The following is an 18,421-nucleotide window of genomic DNA, read 5'->3' as shown; positions in this document are numbered from 1 at the left end:
CTTTCCATATTCATTTAAAAGGCCAGAATGAGAACACAGCCCCTGTAAAAATTGTGAGAACTAGCAAATACTTGCAGAAACTCTGATTACAGAAATGTCTGTACATTGAGACTTAAAGGCAAACATATTATGATTTTTGACATCTAATTTAGTATACATACAATCTGAATTGTCTGACACATGTTATTGGTCTGCAAAACAGGCACCAGGCTCTAGCAGACCTTTGTTTATCCTCCATGTGGAGACAATTCGGAGTAACTGTCATGATGCAAGCATCTGCCCTTGAACTGGCCTTGACTCTTTTGTTTTCTATTTTACTCTATCGTTACAGCTGTTTATTTACTTCATAGTCAAAAGAACAAAATAATTTAAATGAAATGTGATTATTAGAGACAAATCTATATTTGTTAAGTTTTTCAATATCACATAAGTAACATTACAATATCTTATTCACATAGTTTCTTTAAAGACCCACTCTGATAAAATTGTGTTGTTTTTTTTTTAATTTTCATGGCCTTTTTTGATGAGGGAGGATATATGTTAGGAAAATTAAGCTCAAAATTGCATTTTTTGAGTATTTCATTATTCAAATCACTGTAAATCTGCAGCAGAGGAAAGAATACTATTGAAAACAGAGCTTATTTGGGACAAGAAAAATACGCTGGGTTGGCCATAAGCTCCCTTTCCCTCTTAAATAGAGACCTGTCAGCAATGAGGAGAGAAAGAGGGGGCGGGGCTGCTCTGCGCCCAACGGTCCCGCCCACTACTCTGAGGCAAATTTCTAATGAACTACTGCTGCTCTGCAGAAACTATGTCCTAGAAAACGACACGTTTCTTGATAGTCTAAAAATTGCATAATCATAACTACAAAAACAGCTGAGAACACTTTTAAAATAGATGAAAAGATGTTCGGAGTGGGTCTTTAATAAGTTGAAAACTAAAGAAGACAGGTAATTCTCAGAATTCTGGTGTGTTCGTACCGTAACTGCTCTCCCTTTACTTGACCAATCAGAACAGAACCAGACCTTACGACAGGCTGTTTTGCAACAGTTTTTTTGCAATAATTTTCTTTTAATCAGTAACTCAAACCCACAAATCAAGTGTCAGAAGAGAACAGATGACGTTTAATGTAATTATTAGAAATTAATCAGAATATCAGACAAAATGACTGGATGAGATATGCAGCCTTTAGCCATCTGTAATGCCCACACATAACACTGTCATTGACATCTCATTTACAGTTTGTGTGGAGAAAAAGGTTTAAATGTGAGTAAAAATTCAAATCACTATCAGTTTGAGGGTGAAGACAGTTTTGTCAAATCTTTGGAGGGGTGCAGCAGAAAATTAAAGCAACGCTCTTCAACAGTTGGGTTAATCTGTGTGAGCTGAAAACCACTGTTTTTTTAAAGGATTTTTCCATACTGACATAACGACTGAGAAATGTCTGAAACCTGCAAATGTATTCAGAGAAAAAAATAAAACCAAGAGTCTAGAGTAAGATAAAAAACACCTCAGAGTATGACGGACAGCTGTAAGTTAAAGGAACATGCGCACATAAATTCAAAAGCTGTTGACGGCTGACTGGACTGAGGTGATTTTTGTTTTCAGTGAGGTCCGTCAGATGCAAATATATAGATGAAGAAAACAAATTGCAGAAAATGAATAAACTGAGAAGAAAACTGCTTTTACATAAATCTATCAAGACTTCCACACAGGAATGAGGCGATGTTTCTCCAACATACACCCGAATACACACATAAATAATTGGCGTTTTGTAGCGATATGTGATATGACTTAAAGTCAGTGTTCATAGGAGAATGGGGATCCCGTCAGATAGCCGTTGGTGCCGTTTTTGTTGGTGCCATTGGCAGCGCTGCTGTGGTGCTTCTGATGCGGTGGCGGGCTGTCATCCTCATCAGAGCTGGACTCAATGTCACTGTGGTCGTCTTTAGACACCTGGAAGGAAAAAAATGATATTTAGAGGTTTCTGTGCGGCAGTGATGCACATCAACACAAAGTCCCACTGTGATCCTCTTTTGATCTATTGTAAAAGCACTCCCAGTGGTCTTTTAATTATGTTAATGCCGTTTTTAGCCAAAATCACAACACTTCGATTGTTTTCTAGGACATACTTTCTGCATAGCGGAAGTAGTTCATTTGAAATTTGCGTCTGCAACTCCAGCCCTCTTTCCCGTCATCCATGTGTTTACACACTTTTACAGCGACAAGCTAACATTACTGGTGCAACAAAAATGAAGAGTAGTATCCGAGCCCGTTTTGGGCCAGATGCCAGCTCAGACAAGGAAAACCAAGGCGTACCTACATGGATCTAGTTGTCTAAAACTAGATGCATCACAATGGAGCGGAACAAGGAGCTTGTGGCCCGCCTTAGTGTATTGTCTACATAGTAAATAAGCTCTTTTTAGTCTTCTCCTGATTTAAAACAATTTGAAAAAAGAAGCTCACACTCAGGAACTTGGAAATGCAAATTCGGGCTATGTCCGAATACCTTCACTACTTACTATAGTGCACTATATAAGGCGTTCGACATTTTGTAGTGCTGTCCAAATCTTCAATTTCAAAATTGAGTGCCCTAGAAATTTCCCAGAAGTCTCTGCAAAAACCAGTGTTCATTGATCCTAACTAGATTGGCAAATTTAGACCACAATGCATTGTGTTTAAAAAAATTTGCAAAGAAAATGCATTTAAATGTAGTTTTTTAATAAAATACCAACGTTTTCATCTTTTCATCCAGGGCACTACATAGTGCTGTACTAGATAGTTTTTTAGTAGTTAGGGAGACGGGTGGGAATTCGGACATAGCCCCTAGCTTAATTTTCTTTAGGTATGTCTTCCATCATCACGAAAATGCCACAATAACATGTAAAAAAATCCACAATTTTCCTCAGAGTGGGCCTTTAAAATTCACAAAAGGGTTTAAAAAAAAAAAGCATAAAACAAGCAGTGGAGATGCTAAAGGTTGGGAAACATGCCATTAGACCACACTGACAAAACAACCGTGTTTGAAGGATACTTACATGTAGAGGATTCCATTTCCCCACCTTAAAAGATGCAGATGAGAAAAGGGAAGAAAGGAAGTGAAAATCTGTCATTTTGGAATGCACCGCAGGGAAACATTTGACATTGTGAGGCAAAAACAGATATGAATGGAAACATGACAAAGTGCTGTGACTCACCCTTCCTTTGGAGATGGCTCTGCATGCAGTCTTCACTATGAGGTAAGACCAGAAGCAGTGGAGAAGCTGCAGCAGGACTAGGAGCAGGTTAAAGACCCACCAGGAAGGGTAGGGCCCCACAATCTCCCAGCTCTCAAGCAAAGTTGTATTTAAAATCCTGTTATGGGAACAATAGGAAGGAAGGTTATTCACCCACCACAGAAACATCACAGTGATTTTTTTCAGTGTATGAGGATGTCAGTGTAAAGCAGAATCAAATTAAGTTACAAAAGCTGTCAACTTGAAAAAGCAAACAATGAAACTATACAGATTTGAAAAGGCAAAATTAGGTTAGGTTGTACAGATGAAATCAGTGTTAATGATTTTTTAAATATCAATATCACACTGTTGCGCTATTTTTTTTGTGCCAATCTTAATAAAAAATATTTTTTTATATAATCAATACACGTTATTCTGCAAAAGAAAAAAAAATCGTGCATGCAAAATATTTCGATGTGACAAATAAGATTTTTATCATCACAGCCTACTTTTCAAATGACAACAATGTAGAATGTTCTAATACATTTTAAATGTGATTAAAGTGTTTATAGAGAAAAACAAGTCTTTTGTGTTTAACTTATACTCAGACCACCTTTTGAAATGGCTTTGTATGAATCATCACACTAAAGCCATGGCAACAGCTTTACAGTAATGACCATTTTATAAAAGCAAGGGGTGTGGGTTGACTAAAATATAGTGAAGGATCATCACGTAACTCTGAAAACAAAGGGAGATAAGTGTGGGGTGCTGCCTCAAAGCTTTCACAGGTACTCTGAGAAAACTGAAATGAGAAAACGGAGGTAAAAAAAACATCTGGGTGAGAATTCTATTTATGACTAACCCTGTAGCACCGAAGCATAATGGATCTGCTGCTGAAAGTCGGGCTGTGTGGGAATCCTTAAACTCCAACGATAAAGGAATAAAGATTTTCATAAAAATGCTCCTCTGATTTTTGTTTTTTTTAAACTCCATGTACTGTTTTCAATGACAAACAAAAAATCAAGAGGATCTGCCTTCTTGTCAGCTACATGTATCCATGGAAACTATTTCTGCACTTTAAAACAATATTCACAGAAGTCGTGTGAGTTGAAAACCATTTTGGAGGTGGAAAGAAAAAAATTTAGCCGTCCAGCTCTTTAATTCACATAGCGATTTGCAAAGCATTGTAGGAAATCTGAGGTAGATGCTCAACCACAACTTTGGAGGCAGTCAACAGGAGAATGCCAATTATAGCGCACAGAAAAAGTAACTAGCACTTACCAGATGGGGTAAACTCCCATTCTGGAACTGATGAAGAGAATTGCAAACATTGCAAACAGGAGGTAGCAAAGTATCTGGCACTTGGCATAGTTAGCCATCTTGGCAGCCTGGGATTTTATTTTGAAAAAAAAAAAAGGAATAGGAAGAGGTTACAAATAAACATCAGGGAGTGCTTATATTTAAATGTATTTGTATTGCAAGACCTTAAAATATATCAATGACAGCAAACTATCATTCAAAATATAATTTTTTTCATTTTTCTTGAAGAAAAAATATTCTAGGTCATCAAAACCTTTTTTATATAACATCTTATTTCTGCAGTTCTTGTTTAAAATCACTCTGGATCAATACATTTCCTTGAAAGCTTGTTTTATTCAATTAGATTCTGTTTAGTTAAAATAAAAATAAAACCTGTTAAATTTTCAAAGACCCACTTCTAAAGTGTGAATATTATTTTCTCCAGTGTTGAGATACTTGATGCTTCAAAGAGCAAATGGGGGTTAATTGTTTTGAAAAGGTTTTATGAAATGGAGATTTAAAACAGCTTACAGAGTTTAATGACTTTTTGACAAGCTGTTAAAACAATTTTTGATTAAAATGACAAATATTAGGGTCCTCAGAATTTTTACATTCAGCCCTTGGCTAAAAATGTCATTTTTTTTGTATTTTTTGGAGGTCAATTGACTTTCCACACAAACTCACCTCTATCAAGACATCTGCAGCATCGTGAAGACACATGACCAGAGTTCCCACTCGCACCATGTTGTTTACATAGGAGAATATGATGAGAGAGATTGTTGCCAGGTGGTGAACAAACATAATGAGGAAATCCTGAGGAGACAATTTCCATAAAAACATCACCACATGTGCAATCAATCATGAAACACAGAGATCAAAAAGTGTCCAAGTGTTCAAGCTCTTGGTGCTGAAATTTTATTCAAATGTGGCCATTTGAGTGAACAGCTCATACCTTTGTATCATCCTTTACCAAATACAACAAATCGCAGTGCAAAGTCATCAAATTTAGTTTCAGATGTGTTTATTTAATTTCTTTCAGTGGAAACGTTTGTCCTTCATAAAAAAAGTTTCCTCTAGCTGGAAATGACAAATAGCTGTCATCTCTGTGTTTTAAGTCAATATGAAAACGGGAATGTGTCTGACATCGTCTCAGGAATCTTCACCATCTAAGAGATTTCTATGGCAGCTTGAAGCGTGAAGAACCAGTCCAACAGGGCACGGACATGACAGGGAGGATGAAAAGGAAAAGTAATGGCGGAGGAAACAGCGTGAAAGTGAGGCAAGAGTGTGCAGGGAACATACTGGAACTGGCAGGGGGATGCAGAGTACCTCTTCAGTGTGGTGCTGTGCATGAAAATAACTGAAAGGAGAAACAAAAACAGACAACATGCCAACAGTCAACAGAGAGATGACAGAGTGAAGGCATATGGCAATGGCATCATGACTGCAGTGTTTCCTGCAGAGGGCAGAGCTGGGGATGGACTAGAGGCAGGAGGAAGCATGTGGGTCCGGTCAAACAGTTCTGCCGAGGAAGATTAAAACTGAGTGGAATCACATGAAATGATTGTTTTTATGAAAGAAAAAAAGATGATTGTGTCAAAATGATGAAAAAATGTATATTATAAATGAATGAAAATACAACAGGTGCTGCGTGTTTCTGGGTTGTCCAACCCTGTAGAGGGTTGCAGAAAGGAGAGGCTGCATCTAAAGAGGAGCGCAGGCGTGTCTTTCAGTTACCATAAGGCTCGTACAACCACCTCATGATGCAACGTACGATTGCCGTGCCTGTGGTAAGTGTGTCGTGAAATTAATGTAAGAATAATGTAGGTTACACACAGTTATGACATATGGGTCAAGCTGTCGCACGGTGCCCTTTACGTAGCTGATTTTCTAATTTCCTCATTTCTAACAGCCAGGCTGCGCGCTAGAGACGTGTGACGAGTGTGCTCCTATTTACTGGAGCAGCACTAACATGCGCAGTGCACAAGATTCCCCCTTTATTAACTGTTCTTTACAACCTATTGTCTACAACATGTGTGTAGAAAATAACGTGCATGAAGATTTTCACCTTGTTGGCTCACCTTGTGGTCTATGACCTTAAAATTGTGTACCTGCGTGCCCGCCCACTTTTCACAGCCCATATTTAACCTTTAGGGCAATTGTGACTAAGGCCTAAGGTGCAATTACTGGCCCCCTACTGACCACGGACAAATACTGCACGCACAGGGTGTGCAGGTGATACATAACTACCCGTAGGACACCAGTAGGATCCCACACAAACTACACTGTCTATTTTAATCATTTCTAATATGCAAGGCGCGCGGACCCTTGCGCATTGCGTAGGTTTTGAAATAAATCCGTACAACGTGCCTACATCTAACCTACCTCCCCTATTTGTTAAACTTAGGTGTTGCTCAAGTGTTCGCTACGACCTGTCACCCGCAGCATGCCCGTAGAAAATATGTTCATGAACATTTTTGCTATCTTGGCTCACAGAGTGGTATACAATCTACAAGCTTGTAACTAAGGCATAAACTGTAGATTAAAGTCTATTTTAAAGTGTCTGTTTTTTTTTTCAAAGTGAGCACTAAATTATCATCGATATGATTCTTCAAGCTTAGGACGTTTTCTAACAAGTAAAACAAAAAGTGCCCAGAAAAGGTGACAGGAACTGTTTGACTGGACCTCAGTACTGAAAGGCATGCAGACCATTATGAAATGAACCAAAAGTGGAAAAAAAAACAAATGAAGTTGCACAAAATGGATAGTTGCCATAATAATTTTCATGAACTTATGTCAGATCTTAAAAAGTGAAATTTTAAGCCCCCTTGTAGTAAAACATGCAAATATTATGATAAATGATCAGTTTTCCAGAAGCACATTTAAGATCAAATAAAATGTTGTCTTTCATTTGATGTGATTTGTCTTTAAACAGCCATAAAAGCCTAATTATTAATTAAAAAAAATAAAAACTACCACTCCCCATTTAGCTGAACGGACTCCAAGGTTCTAGTAGAATTGAAACTGGTAAGCTGCCATAGCTCACTCAGGCATTCAAGTATCATTTTTTTTTAAAACGTTTTCCGTCACGTTTATCCTGATACATCAAAACGAGATCTGTAAAACAGATCTGTTATACCTGCACCAATCCCTGCAGGTCAGGTACAGATAAAGTTACAGACTGAAGTCTCTCTGTTTGGACAGTCAGGAGGGATTTTTTCTTCATCATTTTGCCACAGTAAGAAATGCAAAATGTAGAAGAATGAAGTACATCACATTGATTTAATATGTGAGTAGATGATGATATGTGTGCACATGATAATGATGATGATTATTTGTTTCTATGTTTGAAATAGCTGTTTTTCAAAATTCAGTTATTTCTGAGCATCGAGTCTTAGTTAGTCTTAGTTCTAGTGATATTGTGCCTGAACTGGTTCACGTGTGCAGCAAGAAGTAAAAGGAAATTGTGTTTCTTGCAGTGATTCTTACCTTCCTCTTGATATCTGTGAATTGGGAAAAGAGCAACGACAGGTAAAAGGAGAGCTCAAGTATGTAGTAATAGTGGATGTCTGCAGTCAGTGGCTGAAAAAACAGATCAAACACAAGAAGATTATTTCAGGGATGGCAAAAATAATTCTTTTAAAATGTGTATGAAAAAGCAGTATTACCTGGTTAGGGTAGTTATACCAGCATTCTTTAGTGTTCCATAACCATGAGGTCTGTAGAAAGATATAACAGTGGCACAAAATCAACACTTAAAAAAGTGTTCCAAAAGGAAAGTGCGTCATCAGAATCAGAAAACAGGATAAAAAGTTGCCAAGAATCTAAAAGGCTTCATTCTTGGGTTTAATCATGAAGAATTAAAAATGCAGTGATTCACTTTCCAATTTGGTTCAAACCTCAATTTTTCGGTCACAGTTTTGTTTCGGTTTGATATATGATTTGTGTTTTACAAAACAAAACAAAAAAACAGAAAGCTCAGTAAAATCCTTCTTTTATTTTTGCTAATTAGTAAGTAACAGTTAAAAAAAGCATTCATTTTGCTTACACTAAGCTTGTTGTAATGGAATAAAACCAAATTAAATACATTAAATGTAGCTCAAAATGTGAATGACATCTGCAAAAGTTTGAAATAGGAATGTAATGATTCACTTTTTGGCTTTAAACCGTCCCTAGTTAGAACCAAAGTGTGACCGCTGTGTCGCTACGTCTGAGTTCACATCGTTCCTGCTCCAGACTTTGTCTATTAATAAATCCTACAGAGACTGGACCTTGGCGCCTGCAGCAGCAACTGCCAGGCAATGAACTATATTCACAAAGTGCTTTGTCATGCAACTTTTGCGTCTGACACTTTCTCTTAATCTAGCTCTACTGCTGGGGTTGCTAAAACAGGAACAACTCGGCCTATTTTCAGTAATATTTAACTACTTTGGCTTCTTAGTATCAATGATTCACAATTATTTCGGGATTTCTTCAAAAAATATATTGTTTTTTGTTGTAAATTGAACAGGTTTTTTTAAAGTTGCTTTAGAGGAACTTGTTTTTGTGCATAAATATCTTGAAATCTGATTTTTAAATTATCTAAATTCAATTAAAAAGACCACATCTTGTGTTCCATTTTTCACAATTTCAAAATGAAACCTATTAACGATTCCTTCCATCCATCCATCCATCCATCCATCCATCCATCCATCCATCCATCCATCCATCCATCCATCCATCCATCCATCCATTAACCCGCCATATATCCCTTTTGGGGTCATGGGGTTACTGGATCCTGTCCTGGCTATTTTTGGGTGAAGGTGGGGTAAATCCTGGGCAGGTTGCCACGTTGCAAAATAAGGTGATACTTTAGAAAGGTTCTCTTAAATGTGTGTGTTTTCAGTAAATGGCATCGCAAATACTTTTTGAAATTTGTAACTACTCATTAATCAATAGGTCCTCATCTTAACCAGATTGTCATTTTTGCTCATTGACCATGATAATTAATGTGTATTAATTTCTTTTTTTGGTTTATAAAAAACAAAAACAAAGTCACAATAACATTCATTTTATGCTTTTTAAAACCTCATTTTCACAATCCCTGCTATGTTCTATTAAATTACTTTTATTAGCTAGTCACTTTGCCTCTAATTACATTTTATGCTTGGATATTAAACTCTTCCGATCCCCCCCCCCCCCCCCCCCCCCCCTAAAGTTACTTAATTGCATACATAATTCAACTTTTTAATCTCAAATAACTACTTAAGTTTCCAACTCATTGGTTTTCTGTGGTTCAGATTTGCAATTTAATCAAAATAATGTATTTTATGTAATTAACAAAGTAGTAAGCAAAAGTAAAGCGGGCCTCATTACACAACTTCCAACTACAAATTACAGGCAATGTCTCAAGTACAATCTATCTTTAAGAAGACTTTAATTTAGATAAATGTTTCATGATTTATAAAAGGTTAGCACAACTTCCTTAACCATACTGACCAACAACAGCCCTTTTATAGGAAATGAAGTGTCATCAGGTAGCATTTGAAAATTCTATCAAGTATAATAGAATGATGAATCTACTATATGTAAATCAAGTACTTATTATAATATTCAGAAACATCCGTCTTTAAACTATCCTAATACTGGTAATTTTACTATAAAATCCTCCAAGTTAATATATTATATTAACATAAGGGAGTTCATGTACGTTCTTACCTTTTTAAGAAAACGCACTCCATAGGTAAATATGTATAAGTAGAAGGTAAACCTCCACCTGAAATAAAAGGAAAAGCATTATTAGTAAAAGGCTAATTGTTATTGAATGATCTTAAGTACATACTAATTAATACATACATTTGTATTAAATGTTTTTGGGAGCAATTTTGTTATTTAATAATTTTTTACAGTTCTTAATAAATTTAAGCTAATTTCTAGATTTTTATTGTAGCCTATTTTGAAATGAATCCCTTTACCGTATGCTGAGGGAAAACGTTTTTAAACTTAACACTTTATGAAGACTTTTGGAATAATCTTTAGAGATCCATTCCAATGAAAATCCTGTTTTTGGTGTTTCTACATTTACTTTTTTGTATTTCTTTGTTCAAATTATTGCGAATCATAAGCTGATGAAAAAATGCAGTTTGAAAATGATCTTATTTATGATGTAGCTAATATGGTGGGCAAGCTGCAAACGGAGAGGGGAGAAGGGGGCGGGGCTGCTCCATGCTAATGGACAACCTAGAGGCAAATTTCTAACACTCTACTGGAGCTCTGCAGAAGCTATGACTTAAAAGACGAAACAGGCAAACCATAAATAAAATACCACTGGGAACGCTTTGAAAATAGTATAAAAGATGATTGGGAGAGGGGCTTTAAATGTAAACTTGCAGTTAAAATAATATGACCCTTCAATTTCTACACCAGTTGGAGGATAGTGTGTGCACTTTATTTGGATGAGGTCCATTTACCTTCCATAACTCTGCAGTTTAGGCGTAATCAATTAAATTGAGGCCAGACTGACTTCATCGTCATAAAGTCTACTTCCAACCCTCATTGCTCTGCAATTTCTAAAGCCTCGCGCATAATTTAAAGTAACTGCAGCCCAAAGCAATGGAAGCGATCATGAGGGGAAAAAACAGCTTGAGCTGACACAGCTATGATCAAAAACTTGCTGCTACAGAAAACATGCACATTTTCTTCACTGATCCCATAACAGCAAGCAATAAAGAGAATGTATTATTTACCAGCCAACTATGGAGAGAAAAAAAAAAAACTTTCTGTATTCTTAAAGAAGCTGAATCAGGACAGTGAGGATGGAAGTATGCCTGCTTTTGCATATCAGCATGCAAAATAAAAATAAAAGGATTAAAAAACAATATTCCTTGATGAACAAAACTTACCATGAAGGAGGGGCTTCCAACAATGTGAAATGAAACATGCTTGTATTTTTTTTAATAAAGAAGCATTTTAAACTAATCAAACAAGTATTTAGGGCATTCATTGAGGAATGATCCATTCCAGCAAAATAATATTCTTGGAGGCAGTAAAATCACAAGGCATCTCCTCCATTGGAGCATAAAGGTCATCTTTGAAGCTGCATTTCTGGAAGAATGATGTCTACAATACAGACAAGTCTGTCTACAAGATGAGTTCAGAGATCAGCAACTTCAGGGCACTCTCACGGGGACGAGGCTGCCCATTGAGCAAATGTTGCAGGTTTTTTATCATAGCATTTATCCCTTTGTGTGTTGATTTCAAAATAGCAAGAACCTCTATCCATTATTCATTTCTTTTTTGCAAAGTTATTAATCAAAAAGGGAGGCTCAAACTCAAAGTGGAAGAACTGTCATGTGCAAGAAAGCATTCTCTGACAGCAGCTCTGATCAAAAGGTTGTAGATGTGGGTAAAAGCAACAGGCCTGAAATGAAACAAGCACTTTTATGTTTTATTTGCTAATCAGTATCACCATGCAGACAATGACAATACAATATTTTTAAACAAATACAGTTTACCTATTTAGATACAAATGATTTCAAATGTTCTTGTATAGGTTTTGAGAGGCAATACTTTTGCTTTCTGTTCTTGAACCAAAGTATTTGGACTTGTGGACCGATCCACCGTGCACACAGTTAAGACTGTTGCATGGCAACTGGCCCTTTTTTCAGCTTTGTATGTAAAATTACAGTGATTCAGAACTGATGTCCTCAAATAGATTTCTTTCAGAAGTCAAGCACATTTAGTTAATATCACTGTGTGATACACGTCCAGATTTAGATAACATTTAAGTATTGCTCTTTGAACACTCGAAATATAGTTTTTGCTTATTCCTATTTATTCAATTGTGACTCATCATTAGCATTTTTATCACCATTTTATACTTACAATATGGTTTTGGAGGAAATTGCCTTGAAATAAATACAAGTCTTAGTATATTTGACACTTTTGTTTTGGAAATAAAAAAGAGAAAAACGGTTTTATCCTGATCAGCTTAAGTTCTTGATACTGAGAAACTGTGAAAATTAAGAAGACATAGTTAATTTGTTTAAAACCATGTCTATTAAGTCAGCTTTGCTCTGACAAATGAAGAGATGTGGTAACGTTGGAAATAAATTCACATTAACTATATGCAAAAGTTTAAGGAAACTCTATAAACTGGTAAAAGGTTCATCTCTCAGCTGCTCTGTCAGCATCTGCTGAGAATGATCATGCTGCCTGGCAGTTGGTGTCTGGCAAGCGGCTTCTGGGGAGGTGTGTTGGTTGAGAGGTATGAAAATCACACACCTACGTCTTGACTGCAGTAGGAGCAATAATAAGTATTCTGGTTATGTCAGCTGTTAAAAACGGTGTGTTTCGGCAGAATTCTAATCTTTAACTGTCTGGAGCTTAAAATAAATGAGGTAAAAAATAATTTTGTAAAGTTGCAACAAGCTAAGTCTGAAAAAAAACATTAGAGAATATACTTTTAGTGAATTTGATCAGCTTAAAAATGTTCAGGGCTTTAGCAGAATTGGTGTAGAAATCTAACCGTTCAAAACTAACTTTAAAAAGTAACAAAGCTAACAAACTAGTGAAAAAAAAACCCATATCAAACTGATGCTCCACCAAACAGCTGTTGCAAGCAACTCTAATCAAGCAGAGCTTTTACTGCTAAATTCGAAAAAGAAATGTAAACCCCTTAAACGCTAATACTGTGACTGAAATTTGCAATTCATTTTCAAACACTGCAATGCTTAATGGTGCAAAAAAGCTGTTTCATACTTGTTCGTGTTTGGTTATGCTTCTCCTTTTGTGGGTCCAAGATTGGTCGTGTCTTTGAGCTTAAAACCTTAGACAAGATCCTACTTTACTATCTCTGCACTACCTTGCTGATGGTAGTGCCTTTGTTCTCAGTAATAGGACAAAGGCATTAGGATGGAGGATGGTGAAATCAGACAGGTGTGGTTGTTAGGGACATCTGAGCGTGTTCTTGTCTCTGTCTGTCCTAATGAGGGCTAGCTGAAAAAAAGAGGGAAACTGCTGCATAATTATGTGGCAAAATTACTTGATTGTGGGAGGCCTGGGGTGTAAGGGCTGAAAAGAACCTCTAGTAAATAGATATCTCACATGAAGTCTTCATTATTTCCTGCCTTAAATGATCTGTTAGAATAATGAACAGGAGTTCACTGTCCAGACAAATAAGATAACAATCTTATCAGTCTCAAACAGCTGGGCATGAGAGCCTAATTGCAGCACGGTTACTGCTGAAAGGCCTGAGCTCAGCAAAGACCTGAATCAACCAAGACAACCACCTAGACAAACTCTTACTTGTACATTTTAGAAGGTAGCATACAGCAAAAGGCAGCTTTGTCACAGTTGTTGCTAAAAATAACACCCCAGTTTAAGCCTGATTAAAATACCTTGCAAATATTGCAAGGCAGCACATTCTTGGTGTTTTTATGGTGGGAATAAAATATGAAAAACCATGCTTGCCTTTTGAGATTTGTCTGTGAGCCGAAAAACAGGAGTCCAGCAGCCCAATCAGCTGAATGTGCTCGTCTGAGACCAAGAAAGCCTCGGGCAGATCAGAAGATGCCACACTCCCTGGGTCCCAGACTGTCAGATTTGTTCCACTGGTGTCGGACACAACTCTGCTCTGACAGCAAATCTCGCTCTTTGGCCTTTCACAAGTAACTCCAATCTCACCGACGGCAAACTGGCTTTACTTCAGATTAGTCAGTTGTTTTTTAGTCAGCTCTAATGCAGTCTTCAAACACCAGATTTGGGGTTAGAATTAGAACTACGGTTCAGTTTTAGTTTCCATTATGCATTTTTAAAGTGTAAAGATTTCAGTCTAACTACTCTGTCTTTTTCTTTGGCCACAAGATTTCCCTTTGCCTTCACACAGTATGAAAATGACCTTAAAGATTGTGTGACCTGTTCAGAAAGGGCTATCCATCATTCCTGCTTTTACTACCATCGCTGAGTGAGGTGATGATGTGCGGCAACACATTGCTGCCCATTCAAATTAGTCCACACTTCCTGTATTAACTAAATGCCAAAATGATGCATCGTTGCATGCAAACATTCAGCAGACATGGAGGACATTGTAATGATTCCCTTGCATGTGTGACTTTGCTTTTACGAAAGCTGACTTACTGCTAAGTTAGGAGGGATATGTTGTCTTACATGCTTTCACAGAATCTGGCGAGGGTACTGGGCTTCTCTTGGTTGCGCCGTTGCCTGTACCAGCGCTGGATGGTACGCACGTCCCAGTCGAGCTGCTTGGATAGGCCTTCCAGCCTCTTCTCATCTGGGTGCTTTAGGGACAATGTGAACCGCTCCATTTGTAAAATTCCTTTTTAATCATGATTTCACAGCAAATATGAAGAAAAACTTTGACCACCTTAGTTATAGCGTTGAAAACCTTCTCCAGGATGGCATTGGGCTGGGCTTTTTGTGGCCCGTTGGCTTGGATCTTTAAGCCCACTGCACATGGTCTTGCAATGAACCTAGAATATTAAACAGTTTGTAGTTAGGAATGTATTTTTATTGGTGTGCCTGATTAATCCTACTCATGGTTTAATGGACCTTCACATGTACCACCAGCAGAATGAAGGAAAACACAGTAAATTTGAAAGGCAATGTGCTGGTACAGAGTTAGAGCGATCAACTTTGGACCGTAAAGTCGCAGGTTCAGTTCCCGCATTTGACCACCCATGTTTTAAAGAGCCCTTGGGCAAGACATTGAACCCCACCATCTGTGTGTGAATCTTGGAGTAATTAAATGGGATTTGTGACAATAAAGCGTTTTGGGGCCTTAATGAAGACGAAAATGTGTAAAAATGTATAAGAAGACACTATAAGAAGACACTACGATTTACCTATGTGCAGTTAACAAGCAACTATGATCTTAAACAATTTTTTAATCAATGAATAATAAGTCTGACACTAAGATCATCAAAATGATCAGGATCATCTTGATTGGAAACATAATGTGATCAAAAAAAGATAAGTATTCATTTTTACATTTTTAGCTAATTTTACTTACCATGTAGAATCATGAGGTGATTTGAAAAATTTAATAAAAACATTATTATTATTTTGCTTAAGTAGATTAATAATGGAATAGCTAAAACTTTCACTTTACCTTTATTACATTCACAGTTTAGTCTTAATGTCAGTGAAAACAAAAAAGAAAAGTAAACAATGAGATTTTCCTTTTTGGTCAGTTTATTTAATTATTTTATTTTGTTATTTATAAACTCCAACACTTGCACATTACTTTCAGCAGCCTGATTTATAACTTTAAATATTTGAAATTAATTACATTTTAATTATTTTACAGTATGTGCTTCGATAAATGTTTTTTTTCTTTCTTTTTTGTAGCCTATATTTGTTTTAGCATTTTTTGTGCAGGTTTGTACAACAACCTCAACCGTGAATTGGAGTTTTTTTTTTTTTACTTTACTGACTAAGTTACAGACTAGTAATATAAGAAAATACATATAATAGAATAATTCATTGAAATATTACATTTTCTTTCACTGAATTTACATTAGGTGTAGAAATTCAGAATATGCAGTATATTATTAGAAGCCTGAACAAAAGGCAGCATTTCTCAGCTCTTTGTTGTGGTGGAGATGCTGGGTTTGGGTCTGGTTGGTATGGTAACGTGCACCGTCTGCACTGACAGCCGCTTTAAAGCCACACACCGCTGCAGGCCTGCAGCATGAGGATGATCAGGCGCGCTGATTTGCGGGCTAACCCGATAGGAGGCTATTGTTTAAGAACCCAGCTGACATATTTGATCCACCTAACCAAAGCTGCTCCGACCCACCTTTCGAAAACCAGCCGGACCATGAAGATGCAGAACGCTAAAGGACCCGCCAGATAGAGATCCTCGGCTTGCGGGAACGTTGCCTCTTCTGTGTTTTTTAAGTCAGCCCAGGTGACATTGTGGGGGAGCCAGAACCTTTCATTCCAGAACCACGCCAGAATACCGGCCATGATCTCCCTGCAGCCGATGCGTCAGAAGACGGGATGGCTCGCTGTGACTCGGAGGTTTGTCCTCACCGGCGCTCCGACGCTGCCGCCGCTCCTGTTGCTGCTGCTGGTGAGAGATCCGCGAAGCGCCGTCCGTCCGTTTCCCCTCAGCTATCCCAGCGTAGGGAAGTAGACTCGCTCAGCTCCTCAGCAACTGATTGGTGCGTTGAAACGTCACGCAGTGCACGTTTGACTGGCTACAACACAATCTACGGAGCTATTTTCTACCGATTATTTTTAACAATCTTGCATAATGTTTGTTATCTACTAAGAAACATGATATAAAAGCGTTTTTGTTCACCCCACCCGTGTAATAATGAACGTTGTATTTGTTTTGTAAGGCATTCGTCCACTTTCAGGTGTCACCGCGAACGCATCATTTCAGCAAAGCTGGGTCTGTGAACAACTGCAGTCAAACACGTCATCTTGGGTGAATTCTGCCACCTACTGACATGAGAGGTGATCAAGACTCAACCAAGATACAATTGCAAATTCCTCTATGTGTGAGGATTTTAAACACCCACTCCAATTACATTTTTTGTGTTTTTGAACATATTTTTGTAGCATTTTTCTCATGATGGAGGACATATATAAAGAAAATTCAGAGTAAAAGTATTTCTTTATTCAAATTGTTGTGAATCAGGAGCAGAAAACAAAACAATTCCATTGGAAAAAGCCTACAGCAGGAATGTAGGTGCTACAGTCAGAGTGCCACAAGCCACAACAGTCCTGCCCAGAACTCAGAAGGGGACTTCTAAACTATTGCTGCTTTGCAGAAACTATGTCCTAGAAAACAACAGTTTTTTTTTTTTTTTGAATAAGGCAAAACATATGAATAAAAGACCACTGGGAACGCTTTTAGAATAGATCAAAATAGGACCTTACCTTACCTTACCTTACCTTACCCCTTTCTGTATCTAAATGTGTTTCAATATTATTTTAATTCTATTTGGTGACGTTTTTTTGTGTTTAAAATGATGAAAACAAGGCCCTAGCTGGGAGGCTAACACAATCTCTAAAAGCAACTTGATGACAAGACCTTCAAGAAATTCAATTATTAAAACAAACCCTAACATTGATCCTACTTTTTAATATTTACCGGATATTACAAGTACGTTTTAAAAAGTAATTACTATGATCATTTAAAAATAAAAACTTTGGAAGGAGTTTTGTTCTGTGTGTACTACAAAGTACCTTTAAATAAATATATAAACAAACAAATAATTGAATGATTACATTAATAAATCATTAGAAATTGTTTATATGTGGAAAAATAGTACAACTAGTTAGCTCAAACTGAGAAGGTCCTTTACAAAATGATAATTTTGCAAAGAAGTTTTAAGTATTTTAAGAAACCTTTAAAATACATAAAACTTTTAAAAAGAAGTAGCCTATTAAAGATAAATATATGTGTGTAAGCATTAATAATTTTCTTTTACAGCAAGTAAAATATGAAATTATTTAGTGGAGACCAGATTCTTTTACTTGTAGGCCATTTGAATTTCTATTTCCCTATTTTGTTAAACCCAGATCCCAGGAAAAATTGCCCATCTGTGTTGAGTATTCCGTTTCAGTCAGCAGCTCCTTCAAGGTGACCTTCAGTCTCTGTTACCTTTTAGATTAATGGCTGCTTCCTGGTCTACTCTTTTGGCATGGTTTTTTGTGTCCTTCAACATGTTTAATACGTTTGGTGTGTCTTTTCTTTATTAATGTGCATTATATAGGACAAATCCTCTCTAGCTTATATTTATAGAAATCTTTATGATCTATTAGCCCATTGGGGACTTTTGTTGTGCTTGCATGTTAAGTGGTTTTACTTTCTCTTGGACCTATCACAAAAGGTGTATATATGCTAATGTGAATCAGTAATTAGTGTTTAGTTGAATGAAGAGACCTGTTAAAGA

The 18,421-nt window shown here is 37.0% G+C and overlaps 1 protein-coding gene across 1 annotated transcript; it reads right to left on the bottom strand.

Annotated features, from left to right (window-relative positions):
• Positions 1-1,037: 1,037 nt before the first annotated feature.
• cers6 (ceramide synthase 6) lies at positions 1,038-16,692 on the bottom strand. Its single transcript, XM_004081904.5, has 11 exons — positions 16,312-16,692; positions 14,878-14,983; positions 14,661-14,791; positions 10,212-10,269; positions 8,183-8,233; positions 8,004-8,096; positions 5,199-5,327; positions 4,497-4,603; positions 3,198-3,354; positions 3,039-3,062; positions 1,038-1,956 (listed from the first exon to the last, which is right to left on the bottom strand). The coding sequence occupies exons 1-11, from the start codon at positions 16,479-16,481 to the stop codon at positions 1,801-1,803; spliced, it is 1,182 nt and encodes a 393-aa protein (XP_004081952.1). The 5' UTR covers positions 16,482-16,692; the 3' UTR covers positions 1,038-1,800.
• Between the last annotated feature and the right edge of the window lie 1,729 nt (positions 16,693-18,421).

The sequence above is a fragment of the Oryzias latipes genome, chromosome 21 (assembly GCF_053564925.1).
Source record: "Oryzias latipes strain Hd-rR chromosome 21, Olatipes_Hd-rR_3.1".
Lineage (NCBI taxonomy): Eukaryota > Metazoa > Chordata > Actinopteri > Beloniformes > Adrianichthyidae > Oryzias > Oryzias latipes.
This window is presented reverse-complemented; position numbering and strand designations above follow the sequence as displayed.